Genomic DNA, 15,333 nt, shown 5'->3' with positions numbered 1-15,333 from the left:
CAGCCATAGCCATAGGCTGTATCCCAGTTTTCTAGGCGGTCCTCAGGCTGTATCCACCCTCTCCATAGAGCGGGCAGACAGTGGGACTCAGAAGCCGATAGTTCAGGTTCATACGAACCCGAACCTCAGCCGGTTCGCTCATCCCTAGTCATCAGGCAATCAGACAGTGAAGTCCCTATGATGAGACAGTAAAGTAAAGAAAAAAGTAACTAAAAAGACAAAATATAAGTTCAGTGCACGCATTGTTCCAATAGTGCCCAATGCAATAATAAATGTAGAAAAAAAAAATACACATATTTAGTACTGCCACAGGCGGTACCACGCTGCTAAAAATAATGGTGAATAAACCCGCATAGTGACCACAGAAAATTTCGAGATAGAAAAATGCAAATTTAGTAATTTTTTTTCATAAAGTTAAAGAGTCACTGTCTTATTTTTTTTTTTTTTGCAGAAATCAATAGTCCAGGCGATTTTAAGAAACTTTGTAATTGGGTTTATTAGCCAAATCTGCCATTATATGCATGTAAAAAGCCTTTTCCCAGGTCCCCCCCTCCTTCCTCTTTTTCATCCACTCTGAAAAATCTGAAAATTGTGACTTGTTGCAGGAGTCGTCCCCTGTCTGCTCTAGGGAGAGGGGAGGGGGGAGGAGGAAGGAGGGATTTAGCCGGCAGCAGAAAGCAGATAACAGAGGATTACAGGCACGGAGCTGTAATCCGAGCTCAGACAGGTCACTGGTGACTGTCACAAGAGATATCCCGTGAGGGATTTGTAGATTAACTCTTTGTTGTCCTGTTTTGGTCTTTTCTTTAGCCCTCTCCATAGGAGAACAATGAAGACAGGGGGGAGAGCTTCAAACTGCTTTTTCATGATAAAAATGCATTTTTCGGATAATAAACCCAATTACAAAGTTTCTTAAAATCGCCTGGACTATTGATTTCTGCAAAAAAAAATTTCACGACAGTGACACTTTAAGGCATTTTTTACAAGAAAATTGTACGACTATCGGCCAAAATTTACCCCTCAAGTACAAAACCTCAGAATTGCATGGATAAGTTTTAGCATTATGGAGCTATAACGGCATAAAGTGAGACAGGTCAGATTTTAAAAATGGGCTCTGGTTCTTAAAGGGGAACTATCAGCAGGTTAGACAAATCTAACCTGCTGATAGCGCCCTAGTGGGCATGGGGTGCCAAGGAGAAAGGCATGTCTCTTACTTTCATCTTCAGCACTGTTCCCACGCAGTTTTAATGTAATCCTGTGTCAGGTAAGGCTCGGGGACCCTTTGGAGCACTGCCCCATCCCTAGTGTGCTGACCCAAACCCGCTACACTCATTAGAAGGGGCTGACCGGCCAAGGCAGATCAGTGCTCTGGTGGTGGGGCAGTACTCTAAATGGCCTTACCGGACACAGGATTACATTAAAGGGAACCAATCACCCCGAAAATCAATGTAAAGATAAGGATATGTGCTGATAGATCACCCAGCACACTTCCCAAATATGCCCCTGTAACCTCTGTGCCCCCCTCAATGAGACAGTAATCTTACTTTCTTCTTGTCACGCGCTGTATGTAAATTTTTGCTAACTAGTCCGGGTGGGCGTATGTAGTCCTGGTGGGCGTATGTAGTCACGGTCCGTGGGCGTATCTACTCACGGTCCGGGGGCGTATGTAGTCGCGGTCTTCGGCTGTAATCACGCCCAGAGGGGCGTGATTCGGCGGCTTGCGGTCCAGTGACGTCATCCGGCGGCTTGCGTTCCGCGTCGCGGCCGCGCCGACGTGTTCGGGAACCCGCGCATGCGCAGTACGGCGGGAGACGACGCTGACGTACTGCGCATGCGCGGGTTCCCGAACACGTCAGCGCGGCCGCGACGCGGAACGCAAGCCGCCGGATGACGTCACTGGACCGCAAGCCGCCGAATCACGCCCCTCTGGGCGTGATTACAGCCGAAGACCGCGACTACATACGCCCCCGGACCGTGAGTAGATACGCCCACGGACCGTGACTACATACGCCCACCAGGACTACATACGCCCACCCGGACTAGTTAGCAAAAATTTACATACAGCGCGTGACAAGAAGAAAGTAAGATTACTGTCTCATTGAGGGGGGCACAGAGGTTACAGGGGCATATTTGGGAAGTGTGCTGGGTGATCTATCAGCACATATCCTTATCTTTACATTGATTTTCGGGGTGATTGGTTCCCTTTAAAAGAGCACAGAAACTACACTGAGGATGAAGGTAAGAGGCATACATTCATCCTCAGTGCCCTGTGCGCAATAGGAACATATCCACAGGCACTTTAAGGTCCTGAAAGGGTTAATTATGTAATTCCCCTCCACTGAACTGTGCCCCCATGGCCAACAATCTGCATCCACAGTGATACCGCAGTAAAATCTGCCTGTGTTATGTGCAGATTAACCCATATACATAGGGGAAAAATCTGTGGTAAGAATCAATGGCTTTTCTGTAACATAATGAGCATGCATTAGATCTGAAACATAAAAACGCACATTTAAGATTTTCCTACAGATAATATTCACTAAATGTGGAGAGGGTTCTGACGGGGCAGTGTACTGCTATTTCCTATATATACTGTATGCCAGGTCTGAACTCAACCTAACACTACAAAAGTTTTCCAGCAAATATGTGATTGGTTTTACTATAGTTGTGGGAGAACAACTGCATAGAAAGAGTAAGCATAGTACACAGGCCAAATACTACTGTATAAAATTATCATGAAGACTTTAATAGACAGTCATCATGCAAATGAAGCTCTTTGGAAATAAAACTAAACTTCAAAAAAACATTTCTTTAACTTTCCCATATCTTGACTCTTTGAAGTCCTTGTAACTTCTCAGGCTTTTAAACAGCTCCTGCTTCCTTAGCCCAATGGGATTGCAGTACGTGGACAGCTTCATCCACCATGGCACGGAGAGATTCTGGTGACTCAAGCAGGTGGAGCAATTCAGAATTATCCAGCTCCAGCAACATTCCTGTAAGTTTAGCTGACATTGTAGGTTGTAGGGCATGAACCAGAGGATAGAGGTGCTCCCCTAGCATGTCTTTCTGTTCCTCTGGAGAGGCTGAGGACAACATAGTGGGAGTGAGGGGCCCCTGTTCCTGCACGTGGACTGCAGCCGGCTGCACAGAGACACGTTGTGGATTATTAAGGTTTTGCTGAAGGTTACGGGCACCAGCATTATACTTATACTGACAGACTGAGGGACTCGTAGCTGTGGAGCCTGCAGGTAGCACTCCCATTGTTTGGGGTGATGAGAGTACACCACGGTCAGCTGATTTTATTGTGGCAAATGATGGTCGTGGTGCAGAAGCTTGGATCCCCCCTGGCATATTCTGAATTGGTGAAAGTCTATTGTTCTGTGATTTCCAGGGTGGATTTGGCCTAATCTGTCTACTTTTATAATATGAAGCATGGATCTGAGATGATGAGGGAAATGCCATGGTGCTGAATGGGGGTAACTGATAAGGGCTGCCTATGTTTAGTGCCACTCTACCCATGGCCAACCTCTCCATATACTGGTCTGTTAGAAGTGTTTTACGTTCTTCCTTGCGCTGTGCCAGGGAAACATACAGGGGTTTCATAGCGAGAATCTTCCCATTCATTTCTTTGAGGGCTCTGGTTGCCTCCAGCGGAGAGGAAAAGCACACAAAACCAAATCCTTTGCTGCGGCCGTCTTCCATCATGACCTTGGCACTGGTAATGGTACCAAACACTGAGAACTCTTTTTGTAGCCTGTCGTCATCAATGCCAAGGTGCAAATTTTTGACATAGAGATTGGCGCCCTGGGATCTGGCGATTCTTTCCTTCTTCTGTTGTTCGAACCTTCTCTTCAGCTCCTGTTGTCTCTCGACCCTCTTCTGCGCTCGGCCCACGTAAATATTATTGCCATTCATGTCCGTGCCATTCATTTCTTCTACAGCTTTCTGTGCATCTTGGGGTTTCTCAAAGTTGATAAAGCCAAAGCCCTTTGACTTCCCCAACTCATCGGTCATGACTTTGACGCTAAGCAAGGGGCCATATCCGTCAAACAGTTCCTTGAGCTGCCGCTCATCCATTTCTTCTCCAAAGTTCTTGATATATATGTTAGTGAACTCCTTGGAGGTCCTGGCAGTAGACTCCAGCATCCGCTTACTGCGCGATTTGAAGGCGGTGACGGATATTTTGCAATCCTTTAAGAAGCTGCCGTTCATCTTCTCTATGGCTTCCTGTGCGGCCTCAGGGCTCTCAAAGTGGACAAATCCCGATCCCCACTCATCCCCATTCACCTTGACACACAGGATTTTGCCATAGGCAGAGAAGGCCTCATGCAGGGAATCATTGGTAATGGTGCTGGCCAGGTTCCTGATGAACACCCCGCTCTTATACAGGGAGGGGTCGTGCACTGACCACATAATGCGCAGAGGCCTGCCACACAGCACGTCATAGTTCATGGTGTCCACCACCCGCTGGGCGTCCACTGCACACTGGAAGTTAATGTAGGCGTAGCCGTAGGACCGCCGGGTGACCGGGTCTCTGCACACTCGGATGGACAGGATGGGTCCGGCGGGGCGGAACTTCTCATACAACATGACCTCGGACACGTCCGGGTGCAGGTTCGCTATGTACAGAGACGTGACTGACGCTCTGCGCTGCTCGGAGGCCATACTGCTGCTGCGGGCGGTGAGTAAAGATGTCGGTGGGGATAACGACTGGTGTGCGGGCTCCTCTGGGCGGGCGCTGTGACCTTACTCTCCTCCTCCTTCATCTGCGCACAGCGCGGGGGGGCGGCAACGGCCGTAACGTACAGTGTCCTGAGGTGCTGCAGACAGCGCGAGCGAAGTTCATGTTTTTTTTTTTTTAATGAAACTTTATTTAATAATTTTGTATCTATTGCGGTCACGTGGCCCTTAGCCGTGGGTATTGCTGGTGTATGTCTCTCCTTGTCAGAAGACTCACCTGTCTAATGTCCGTCTGGATTTACCCGGGCAGCTAATACACCAGGGTCCAGGCAGTACAGTGCAGGCCAGAGAGGGAGCCCATAGTGAGTAATACAAGCTAGAATACAAGGGTACACAGTGCAGGCCAGAGAGGGAGCCCATAGTGAGTAATACAAGCTAGAATACAAGAGTACACAGTGCAGGCCAGAGAGGGAGCCCATAGTGAGTAATACAAGCTAGAATACAAGGGTACACAGTGCAGGCCAGAGAGGGAGCCCATAGTGAGTAATACAAGCTAGAATACAAGGGTACACAGTGCAGGCCAGAGAAGGGCCCATAGTGAGTAATACAAGCTAGAATACAAGGGTACACAGTGCAGGCCAGAGAGGGAGCCCATAGTGAGTAATACAAGCTAGAATACAAGGGTACACAGTGCAGGCCAGAGAGGGAGCCCATAGTGAGTAATACAAGCTAGCATACAAGAGTACACAGTGCTAGCCAGAGAAGGGCCCATAGTGAGTAATGCAACTAGAATGCAAGTGTCCACAGTGAAGGCCAGAGAGGAACCCTATATTGCAAGCTACTATCCAGGCCTGCATGGTGCAAGCCTAATACAAGCTAAAATAGAAGAGTCTACAGTGCAGACCAGAGAGGGACCTCTATAGTGCAAGCTGTTGTCCAGGCCTGCACAGTGCCAGCCAGAGAGAGAACTGTGCCAGTCAAAGAGTGCCCCCATAAATAGTGCAGCTAGATGCAGTAGCAAAGATATTCACACAGGCAGAGGCCCCCTTGCCATCATCAGCACACGGGCCTCCTGCTCCTGGGCCCTCTCAGCCCAGTGCTGCGCCTGCCCAGTTTTAGGGGGAGGAGCACATTGGCATCCCAAACTTCCAATCATTTTTGGGACCGGAGGCAAAAGCTTTCTGCCTCCCCCAGAGTGTGAGAGAGCCAACACTAGTAGACTACAGTACTGCATCCTTGCAGCAGGTAAGTATGGACTTTTTCGGTTTAAAAAAGGAGTAGTTCACCAAAAAGTGCCAGAGATTTGTAACTTCTATTAAAAAAAAAAAAGATGTGGATTTGCTACTGCTCTCCACAGCAGAGAGCACTGTGTCAGACTGGAAAGAATACACCACTTTCTGCAGGACAAACAGCAGCTGATAAGTACTGGAAGACTGGAGATTTTTAATAGAAGTAAATTACAGATCCCTGGGCCTTGTTAGGACCAGTTGATCCAAAATAAAAAAAAAATTTTTGTGAACCACCTTTAATAAGGCAAGCCAGCAATAATCCTGGGTAACGTCTCCCTATGAAATCCCTATTAATGCTCTAAGACTTCTTAAGTAAAACACTGCTATTAAGGGAAAACCATCTCATAAAGTATCTGCAAATATGAAAAGTACATAGCTAACTCTATACTGATGATGACATGTCATATGAGGAAGACATGCCTGAGGAAGTAGAAATATATGAATATATGAATATTAAATCTATACAGAAATCATAGGAAAACTGATGCAAACTAAATGATCTATCCAAAACATGGCAGCACAGATTATATGGCTACAAACATACAGTAGCTATCTATCACTGATAGACACCAGACCTGGAGCACTTTGTATAGAATTAAACTTATAGGGGCAAACCTGCACTAGGGTCCACAATGGGATGATATTGTTACATGGTGATATGGAAGTAACTATGCTATATATGGAAGTATAACTATCCTATGTAATCAATAGGGAACTACTACAGAGCCTGTATTTGTGCCTCATGCTAGGCCATAAGCTATAGCACAACCACCATGATGGGAATACTGCTTGTTTATCAATAGCCAAAGCCCAGGTGGCCTTGGTTTTACTGCAAAACAAAAGTATACTCTTATCAAGAAATCTTATAGTTGGAAAGTTCCTTGTTGCCCATAGCAACCGATCAAAGCTCAGCTTTTATCTTAGCAGAGTTAATACATATTAAAGTTCACACAACATATTTTTTTCATTTAATAATGGTCGTTTTAAAACCGTCCGTTATTTAATGAAAAAATACACTGCATTGATTGTAATGGAATCCTGGCCAGAGTGTATACACCCTGTATACACACTACGGGCAGGATTCCTTGTCACAGGCCGTTGTCATACTGTGTGTGTGAACCTGGCCTTAAAGAGTGAGCTGTGACAGGTTACTACAGGAAACCAAGCACATTCTTACTTGTAATACTGCCTGATAAATTAGCTCCAAAGTCACTAGTACTGCTTTTATTTAATTGAACTCAATGGATCCAGCGTGGATACACCATATGAAAGCTGTGCTGTGATTGGTTACTATCAGCAATAAGTACAGATTGTTTTATTAGACTGATTAAAAATTGTGCCTAGTTGTTCCCACCCCTGCAGCTGCTATACCTTCTTTAAAGGTGTACTCCATATTTTTCATCAAATCAACTGGGGCCAAAATGTGCCTTAGGTTTGTAATTTACTTCTTTAAAAAAAAGTACTTATCAGCTGCTGAGTGTCCTGCGGGAATGGTATATTCTTCCCAGTCTGCAGAGCAGAAGAGGTTTTCTGTGGGGATTTTCTACTGCTCTGGATAGTTCTTTTTACAGACAGAGGTGGCAGCAGAGAGCAGTGTGACAAACAATGAAGAATACCACCACTTCCTGTGGGACATACAGCAGCTAATAAGTACTGGAAGACTGGAGATATTTCAATAGAAGTAAATTACAAATCTGGCTCTTTTTGGCACCAGTTGAACTGAAAAACACATTTTTGCTGGAGTACCCCTTTAAAATCTTTACAGTACAACCACAAGCAAGGCAAATAAGAACCAACCATACATCAAAATGCACACGTGTAACATTGGATTCATCAATAGGGTTCAGACTAAGAGCTCTCCCGTGTATTGCTATAACAAGAGACCCCTATCTCTAGCTCATTTTCTGGTGGACAGCCACATTGGGGAGAAGTTTTATGGAGCACTTCTTTTCATCACTGTCATAGACTACCTAATGCAAGTGCAGCCATCTTTCCACTGAAGCCAATGCAAGGCTGCCAGTGGACATTTTGCAGGCAAAGGTCAAGGCACCTGAGTTTCTTCTGTATAGCATATAAAGGCATTTAAAGGGAAACACTCAGCAGGTTAGAAGTATCTTTCTGCTGATATCTCCCTAAAGTGCTCGGGGTACTGAGAATGAAGGTAAGTTTTTTACCTTTATCCTTGGCACCATTTCCATGATATTGGGAGTTTAATCCCTATGCTAATAAGTCATTTTGGTGAACTGGGGCGGGACTACTGTCACTAATTGGCCTGTCCCTCCTAATAAATATTAGCAGAGCATGCCGGCCGGGACGGTCATGCACGGGGGGTGGTAGGAAGGTTTCTGCTTTCATTGGTTGAAAACCATATCTTATAGGATTTTGATGTGTTATATCAGATTCCCCATAATAATCCCAGGAACATCTGTTTATGTACACTCTGCTATAAACTGTCATTGTATATTGTTATTACAGATTGAATTTATTTGGAAAATCTAGCATTTCATTTGAGGATTTCAGAGTTTGTTTCCAGGATAAGGTAAGAGCAGCAATGAGTGATCTGTATAACTGGTTTCTTTGTTAAAGGGAATCTGTCACTAGGTTTATGCCGCCTTAAATGAGGGCAGCATAAACAAGTTACAGAAATGCTGAACAGATCGGTGTATTACTTGAATAATTCTGGTCCACTGTCCTCCTGATATGCAGGAGAATAGGATTCTTGCCACACCTCTCTCCCCGACCCTCAGCTGCTGATTGACAGGTGACTGTCTATACACGGCATGGATAGATAACTGCCAATCAGCAGCTGTTGGGTGGAACAGCTGAATATTGAGGACTACTGGGCTCATGCACATAATGGAGATTCCATTGTATTTATGAGGATATCTCTGGATCAGCTGCACAAAACAATGTAAGCGATACATCATTCTATTCAGCTTCTCTGTCACTGCTTCTTTGAGATAGGACACCATAATCCTACTGACAGAGTCTCTTTAAGAAGAAGGAAGAAATCAATTGTGAACAAATGTTTTTTCTTTGAACCATCACTTGGGCCAGTCTATAAATCACAGACTTTGACCTGCTCTCAGCTACCCACAATGGTTTATTACAGCCATGCAGTGCACGACCAAGAATACTAGTTTTCATTTGGTAAAGAGTCACTGTCGTTCAATTTTTTTTTTGCAGAAATCAACAGTACAGGCGATTTTAAGAAACTTTTTAATTGGGTTTATTAGGCAGATATGCCATTATCTGCATTTAAAAAACCTTTTCCCAAGTCCCCCCTACTCTCCTTTCTGTCATCCCCTGCTCATTATCAGGAAATCTCGACTGTTTTACATCAGTCAGATCCTGTCTGTTCTATAGAGAGGGGAGGGGGAGAGCAGAGAACAAAGGATTACACAGCAGGGAGCCGCTGAAAGCCCCTATTCAGAGGTCAGAAAGGTCAGTGCTGACATCAGAGGAGAGAGCCTGGTGATGTAGCTGTAAATTAACTCTTTGTTGTCCTGTATTGGTGCCTCATCTCCCTCTACTCCTCCCCTCTTGAGAGAGAACAATGAAGACAGGGGGGAGAGCTTCAAACTGCTTTTTCATGATAAAAATGCATTTTTCGGCTAATAAACTCAATTACAAAGTTTCTTAAAATCGCCTGTACTATTGATTTCTGCAAAAAAAAATTAACAACAGGGACACGTTAAAATAAATTGCAGAAAACTACAATGCAACCTATGTTTTCTCTTGTAAGTCCCTTTGTGTAAAGTTTGTGTCTGCACTCAACTAGGCAGTGCACATGTATACAAAATGGACAAAAGTAATGGGCCTCCTACACATTTCACCTACAGGAGCTTTTGGGACGTCCCATTCTAAATCCATAGACATTAATATGCCCATTCCCAGAAGTCAGTTATTACTATTGGATGCAAGGAGCTTGCTTCCAATCTCTGCTTAGGTTCATTCCAAAGGTGTTCAGTGGGGCCGAAGTCATAGGTCTGTGCAGGCCAGTCAAGTTCTTCCACCCAACCCATCCTTTATGGAACTTGCATGGTGCACTGAGGCACAGTCATACTGGAACAGAAAAGGGCCAAACCCAAACTGTCCCCACAAGGTTGGAAGCATACAATTGTCCAAAGTGTCTTGGTGTGACGTTAAAGCATTAAAGGGGTTATCTGAGGTCATAAAAATGTTGATATATGGCTGGTGGTGTGGTAAAAATAAAAAACTCAACTCTGTGGTCCCCTGCTGCTTCAATTCCAGCACCTTCCAATCCTTAGCCCAATGTCTCAGCAGGACCTGCCCTCTCTGCCAATCACTGATTAAAAGGTATATTTCAGAAAAACAAAGGTGTTTTCAAATCAGCTGGTTTCAGAAATTCATACAGAAATTCATACAGTCCAGTACTTATCAGCTGCTGTATGTCCTGCTGGTTTTTCTGTTATGTGACGGACAACAACTGAGCATTTTACTCCTGCGGTACATGGTTTTTGCTTACTTACAATTCATTTATAATCATCTAATTGTAATATGATAGTAATAGGACATTTTTATAATGTTTTTTGTTTCATATGCTGAACTCTTGAGTTTGAGATAGAAGAAGGAAGAAGAATATTGGGAATAATTGTCTTGTTGCATTTACGTTTTTTCTGTAGATCTCTCACTAGTTATTTTTATTTAGGTCCATAACACAGAATGGATAAAGCCCAATACAGCTAAACATCTGCAGAGAAATGTAGAAAAACCAAAGTGTACAGCTGCAACAGACGACAGCCAAAATGGTGACAATGACAGAGCATGGAGAACACTGGGAGAGGAAGCAAGCAAGAGGTAATTCTCAGTCTTGCATGTTTGTACACCTGGATTGCTAGAAAAATGTAGTGATTTCATCAGTGAAATATAGAAATATATTTTAGTACTGTGTACAAAGCGTTATTTCTATATTATATAACTGTATTGTAACTTTTGTCTTATGGCACTTTCTACCAGTGAATCCCTTGAAAAATTCCTCCCTCCATGTTGTCTTTGTGCATCTGGAATGATCACATTAGAGCAATTTACCACGGCTTTGAAGTGTATGGGCGTAATGTTCAATGAGGAGGAGCTTCTGAATATGTGGACAAGGTAAAGTACTATTCTAAAGCAATTTCAAAATATACATGTAGAACACATTGTTTATCCCTGTATTAGTACCTCAGTATATTACTATGTACTTTACCTGAACAACAGTATTATGCAATGAGCAGAATTTACTGCTTTCTTTTTCTGTTACGTCACTAGCTGACTACATCTTGGCCATTAAAATGAATTGGGACTCTGCCAGTACACAGTCGTATACATTAACATACTCTTTTGACAGGTGCGGACGTCTTTTGCAAACAGCAGACGTTTTTTATTAGTTGTTCACACACAGTTTTTCTTTTGTCACCGTTCTTTTTCCGTTTTTACCATTAAATTCAATGGGCTTTTCAATTAAGCCACACCCAAAGGCCAATTAGTAATCCAAACTAGATTAATGTACAAACACCAGGAGAGGCCAGACTGCTAAATGACGTCCGTTTTTTAAACTTAAAATGACGGACGTCATTTTAAACGGAGCTGAAAAAACGTTGTGTGAACATACTGTTTGTATGGCCATTCAAATATCTTATCAGCTGTACATCTCCTGTTTACACAGAGAGATGTGCAGCCAGTAACAATAATTTTTACAGCCGCATAAAAGATCCAGTCAGCCAACGAATGGGCATTGCCCCTCTTGTTGGCTGATCACTGGCCTGTTTACATGGGCTGATTATCGGGGGAATGAGCGTTTATAGGAATGCCATAATTGGCCTGTGTAAAAGGGCCTTTAGTTAAAAAAAAAAAAAAAATGTTTTTCCAATAGAAAGCACTGGTCAATTTTTGATTAAAGGGGTTGTCCGGCGATAAAAAATTATTCACAGAATAACACACATTACAAAGTTATACAACTTTGTAATGTATGTTATGTCTGTGAATGGCCCCCTTCCCCGTGTCCCACCACCCCCACCCGTGTACCCGGAAGTGTGGTGCGCTATACATTACCTGTCACGTGCCGTCCACGGTCTCCGATCCTCAGCAGTGACGTCTTCTTCGGGAGGCCGGCGGATCTTCCCGAGTGCCAGCCGCCCTCTGCAGCGTCATCCGAAGCTCAGCCGCGATTGGCTGAGCATAACTGTGCTCAGCCAATCGCGGCTGAGCGGCTGATGACGCGGCCACGTCATCAGCTGCTCAGCCGCGATTGGCTGAGCACAGTTATGCTCAGCCAATCGCGGCTGAGCTTCGGATGACGCTGCAGAGGGTGGCCGCCACTCGGGAAGATCCTCCGGCCTCCCGAAGAAGACGTCACTGCTGAGGATCGGAGACCGTGGACGACACGAGATGCGGTGAGTATAATGCACCACACTTCCGGGTCTAGCGTGGGTGGGGGGAAACACAGGGAAGGGGGCCATTCACAGACATAACATACATTACAAAGTTGTATAACTTTGTAATGTGTGTTATTCTGTGAATAATTTTTTATCGCCGGACAACCCCTTTAAGGCTTTGTTCCCACGCAGTATTTTTGCTCAGTATTTTGCTCAGGAGTGGATTGAAAACACAGAAAGGCTATATTCACACACTGTTGAAATTTCGTGGATAGCCGTCATTTAACCCTTTGAGGACCAGGCCCAAAATGACCCAGTGGACCACGCAAATTTTGATCTTAGTGTTTTCGTTTTTCCCTCCCCCCTTCTAAGAGCTCGAGCACTCTCAGTTTTCTATCTACAAGCCATGTAAGTGCTTGTTTTTTACAGGAATAGTTGTACTTTGTAATGGCGTCTTTCATTTTACCATAACATGTATGATGGAATTCCAAATATATTATTTATGAAGATATAAATAGGTGAAATCGTAAAAAAGAATGCAATATGGTAACGTTTGGGGGGTTCCTGTGTCTACGTAATGCACTATATGGTAACAGCGACATGATACTATTACTCTGTAGGTCTGTCTGAACACAACCATATGCAGGTTACACAGATTCTCTAATGTTATATATGTATTTTTTTATGAAATACTTTTTTTTGGCAATTAAATATTAATAAAATGGGCCTATTGTGACTCTTATAACGGTTTTATTTTTTCACCTACGGGGCTGTATGGGGTGTAATTTTTTCCGCCATGATCTCTAGTTTTTATTAATACCATATTTGTGAAGATTGGACGTTTTGATCACTTTTTATTGATTTTTTTAAATATATAATGTAACATAAAATCGGTAATCCGCTCACTTTTTTCCCTCTTTTCGTGTACACCGTTCACCGATCACAATGACACTTGTTATATTTTTATCGATCGGACAATTACGCACGGTACGATATCTTATATGTTTATCTATTTATTTATTTTTATATGTTTTATTTATATAATGGGATAGGGGGGTTATTACTACTTTTATTGGGGGAGGGGTTTTGGGGTAGTGTAATAGTGTCTTGAACTTTTTTTTTTTTTTTACACATTTGAAGTCCCTTTGGGGGACTTGTACATACACTACTTTGATTTCTACACTGATGATTGCTATGCCATAGGCACAGCATTGATCAGTGTTATCGGCGATCTGCTCATTGAGCCTGCCTGTGCAGGCTCAGTGTAGCAGATCGACGATCGGACCGCACGGAGGCAGGTGAGAGACCTCCGGCGGTCCGTTTCAACGATCGGGACCCCCGCAGTCACCCCCGCGGCGTTTAAGGGGTTAATGACACGCGGCATCGCGATCGCTGCAGCGTGTCATTACCGGTGAGGTCCCGGCTGCTGATTGCAGCCGGCCCCTACCTACTGTGAAGCGCGCTCTGCTCCGGAGCGCGCTTCATAGCCGGAGAAACACCCAAGACGTAGAGTTACGTCCAGGGTCGTCTGGTGACAGACTTCCATGACGTAACTCTACGTCCTGGGTCGTCTAGGGGTTAAACAATAACTGCATCACCTGCCGAACAGACCCCAGGACAGATCTTGGATTAAAAGCAGCTATCCGAAGGTACAAGTGGTGCTGCGATCGCGGCGTTTAAGGGGTTAATGACACGCGGCAGCGCGATCACTGCAGCGTGTTATTACTCACTGCAGCCGGCCCCCACTTTCTATGAAGCCCGCTCCGCTCCAGAGCGCGCTTCATAACGGGAGAAACACCCAGGACGTAGAGTTACGTCATGGGTCGTCTGGGGACAGACTTCCATGACGTAACCCTACATCCAGGGTCGTCTAGGGGTTAACAGCAATTAACAACTGTTATTTCAAAACAACAACCGTTGTTTTAAAATAACGCTATTTATTTGTATTCAGATAGCGGCCATTGACTAAATTTCAGCAGTGTGTGAACATAGCCTCCCGTGTTTTCAATTCACTCCTGTTTTTGTGGTTGCAAAATACTGACAAAAATACTGAGCAAAAATACTGTGTGGGAACATAGCCTAAATAAACAAAACAAACTGAGCCTGATGCAACTAATGCCATGTTCACACATTGTAAAACACTGGCCGTTCTGTGACCTGGCCAGATCTTAGAATGGCCGGTGGTTGAGAAGATCATCCCGGCCGGTACTGATCTTCATTTTTGATGAATTGGGATGCGGGCGCATCAGTGTGCGCACGCATCCCAATTCAAAGCTGCACACAATAGAGAGTGCGGCTGGAGCCATACTCTCCATTGTGTGCACTAAAATGTCTGTGCGCCAAATATTTAATGAATAGCGGACTGGATTCCGGCTGGAGTGTATACTATGGGGGACATTTATTAAGTCCAGCCTTTTCTGGAATCCGTCGGACTTGAAAATGTTCCCGCAGCTTCGACAGTCCGGAGATTTATGTAGAGGCGCATTGCTCTACATAAATCCGCTGACTCATAAAGTTGAGTCAGCGGAATAGCAGAGTTGAGGCAGCAGAGTTAAAGCAGAGGAATAGCAGAGTTGAGGCAGCGGGGTAGGAGAGTTGAGGCAGCGGGGTAGGAGAGTTGAGGGAGCGGGGTAGGAGAGTTGAGGCAGCGGGGTAGGAGAGTTGAGGCAGCGTGATAGGAGAGTTGAGGCAGCGGGGTATCAGAGTTGAGGCAGCGGAGTATCAGAGTTTAGGCCGCGGAATATCGGAGTTGAGGCAGCAGAATATCAGAGTTGAGGCAGTGAAATATCATAGTTGAGGCAGCGGGGTTGCAGAGTTGAGGCAGCGGAATAGCAGAGGTGAGTTGAGGGGGGTGATGGGGGGGCGCAATGTGCACGGTGCCGCGGGTGAGCAGGGGGAAGGGCGGGCCGCACTGTGCACTGGCCGGGGGAGGGTTGACGGCCGTGGGTGAGCTGGAGACGCACCGGGGGGTGTCAGTGCCGCAGGTG

General features: G+C 44.8%; 1 protein-coding gene and 1 pseudogene across 6 annotated transcripts in view; one reads left to right on the top strand and one right to left on the bottom strand.

Moving 5' to 3' along the window:
* The window catches only part of LOC138794480 (EF-hand calcium-binding domain-containing protein 6-like), an 80,479-nt gene that overhangs the window by 29,202 nt on the left and 35,944 nt on the right, over positions 1 to 15,333 (top strand). For all 6 annotated transcript variants that reach the window (XM_069973133.1, XM_069973142.1, XM_069973125.1 and 3 more), the window contains 3 exons: positions 8,445 to 8,508; positions 10,642 to 10,790; positions 10,950 to 11,084. In XM_069973133.1, coding sequence (XP_069829234.1) covers positions 8,445 to 8,508; positions 10,642 to 10,790; positions 10,950 to 11,084 — 348 coding nt within the window. The remainder of the gene's footprint in view (positions 1 to 8,444; positions 8,509 to 10,641; positions 10,791 to 10,949; positions 11,085 to 15,333) is intronic.
* LOC138794525 (polyadenylate-binding protein 1 pseudogene) lies at positions 2,719 to 4,830 on the bottom strand (annotated as a pseudogene).

This window comes from Dendropsophus ebraccatus, chromosome 1 (assembly GCF_027789765.1).
Source record: "Dendropsophus ebraccatus isolate aDenEbr1 chromosome 1, aDenEbr1.pat, whole genome shotgun sequence".
NCBI classification, from domain to species: domain Eukaryota; kingdom Metazoa; phylum Chordata; class Amphibia; order Anura; family Hylidae; genus Dendropsophus; species Dendropsophus ebraccatus.
Note: the sequence above shows the minus strand (reverse complement) of the source record. Positions and strands in the feature narration are given on the sequence as shown.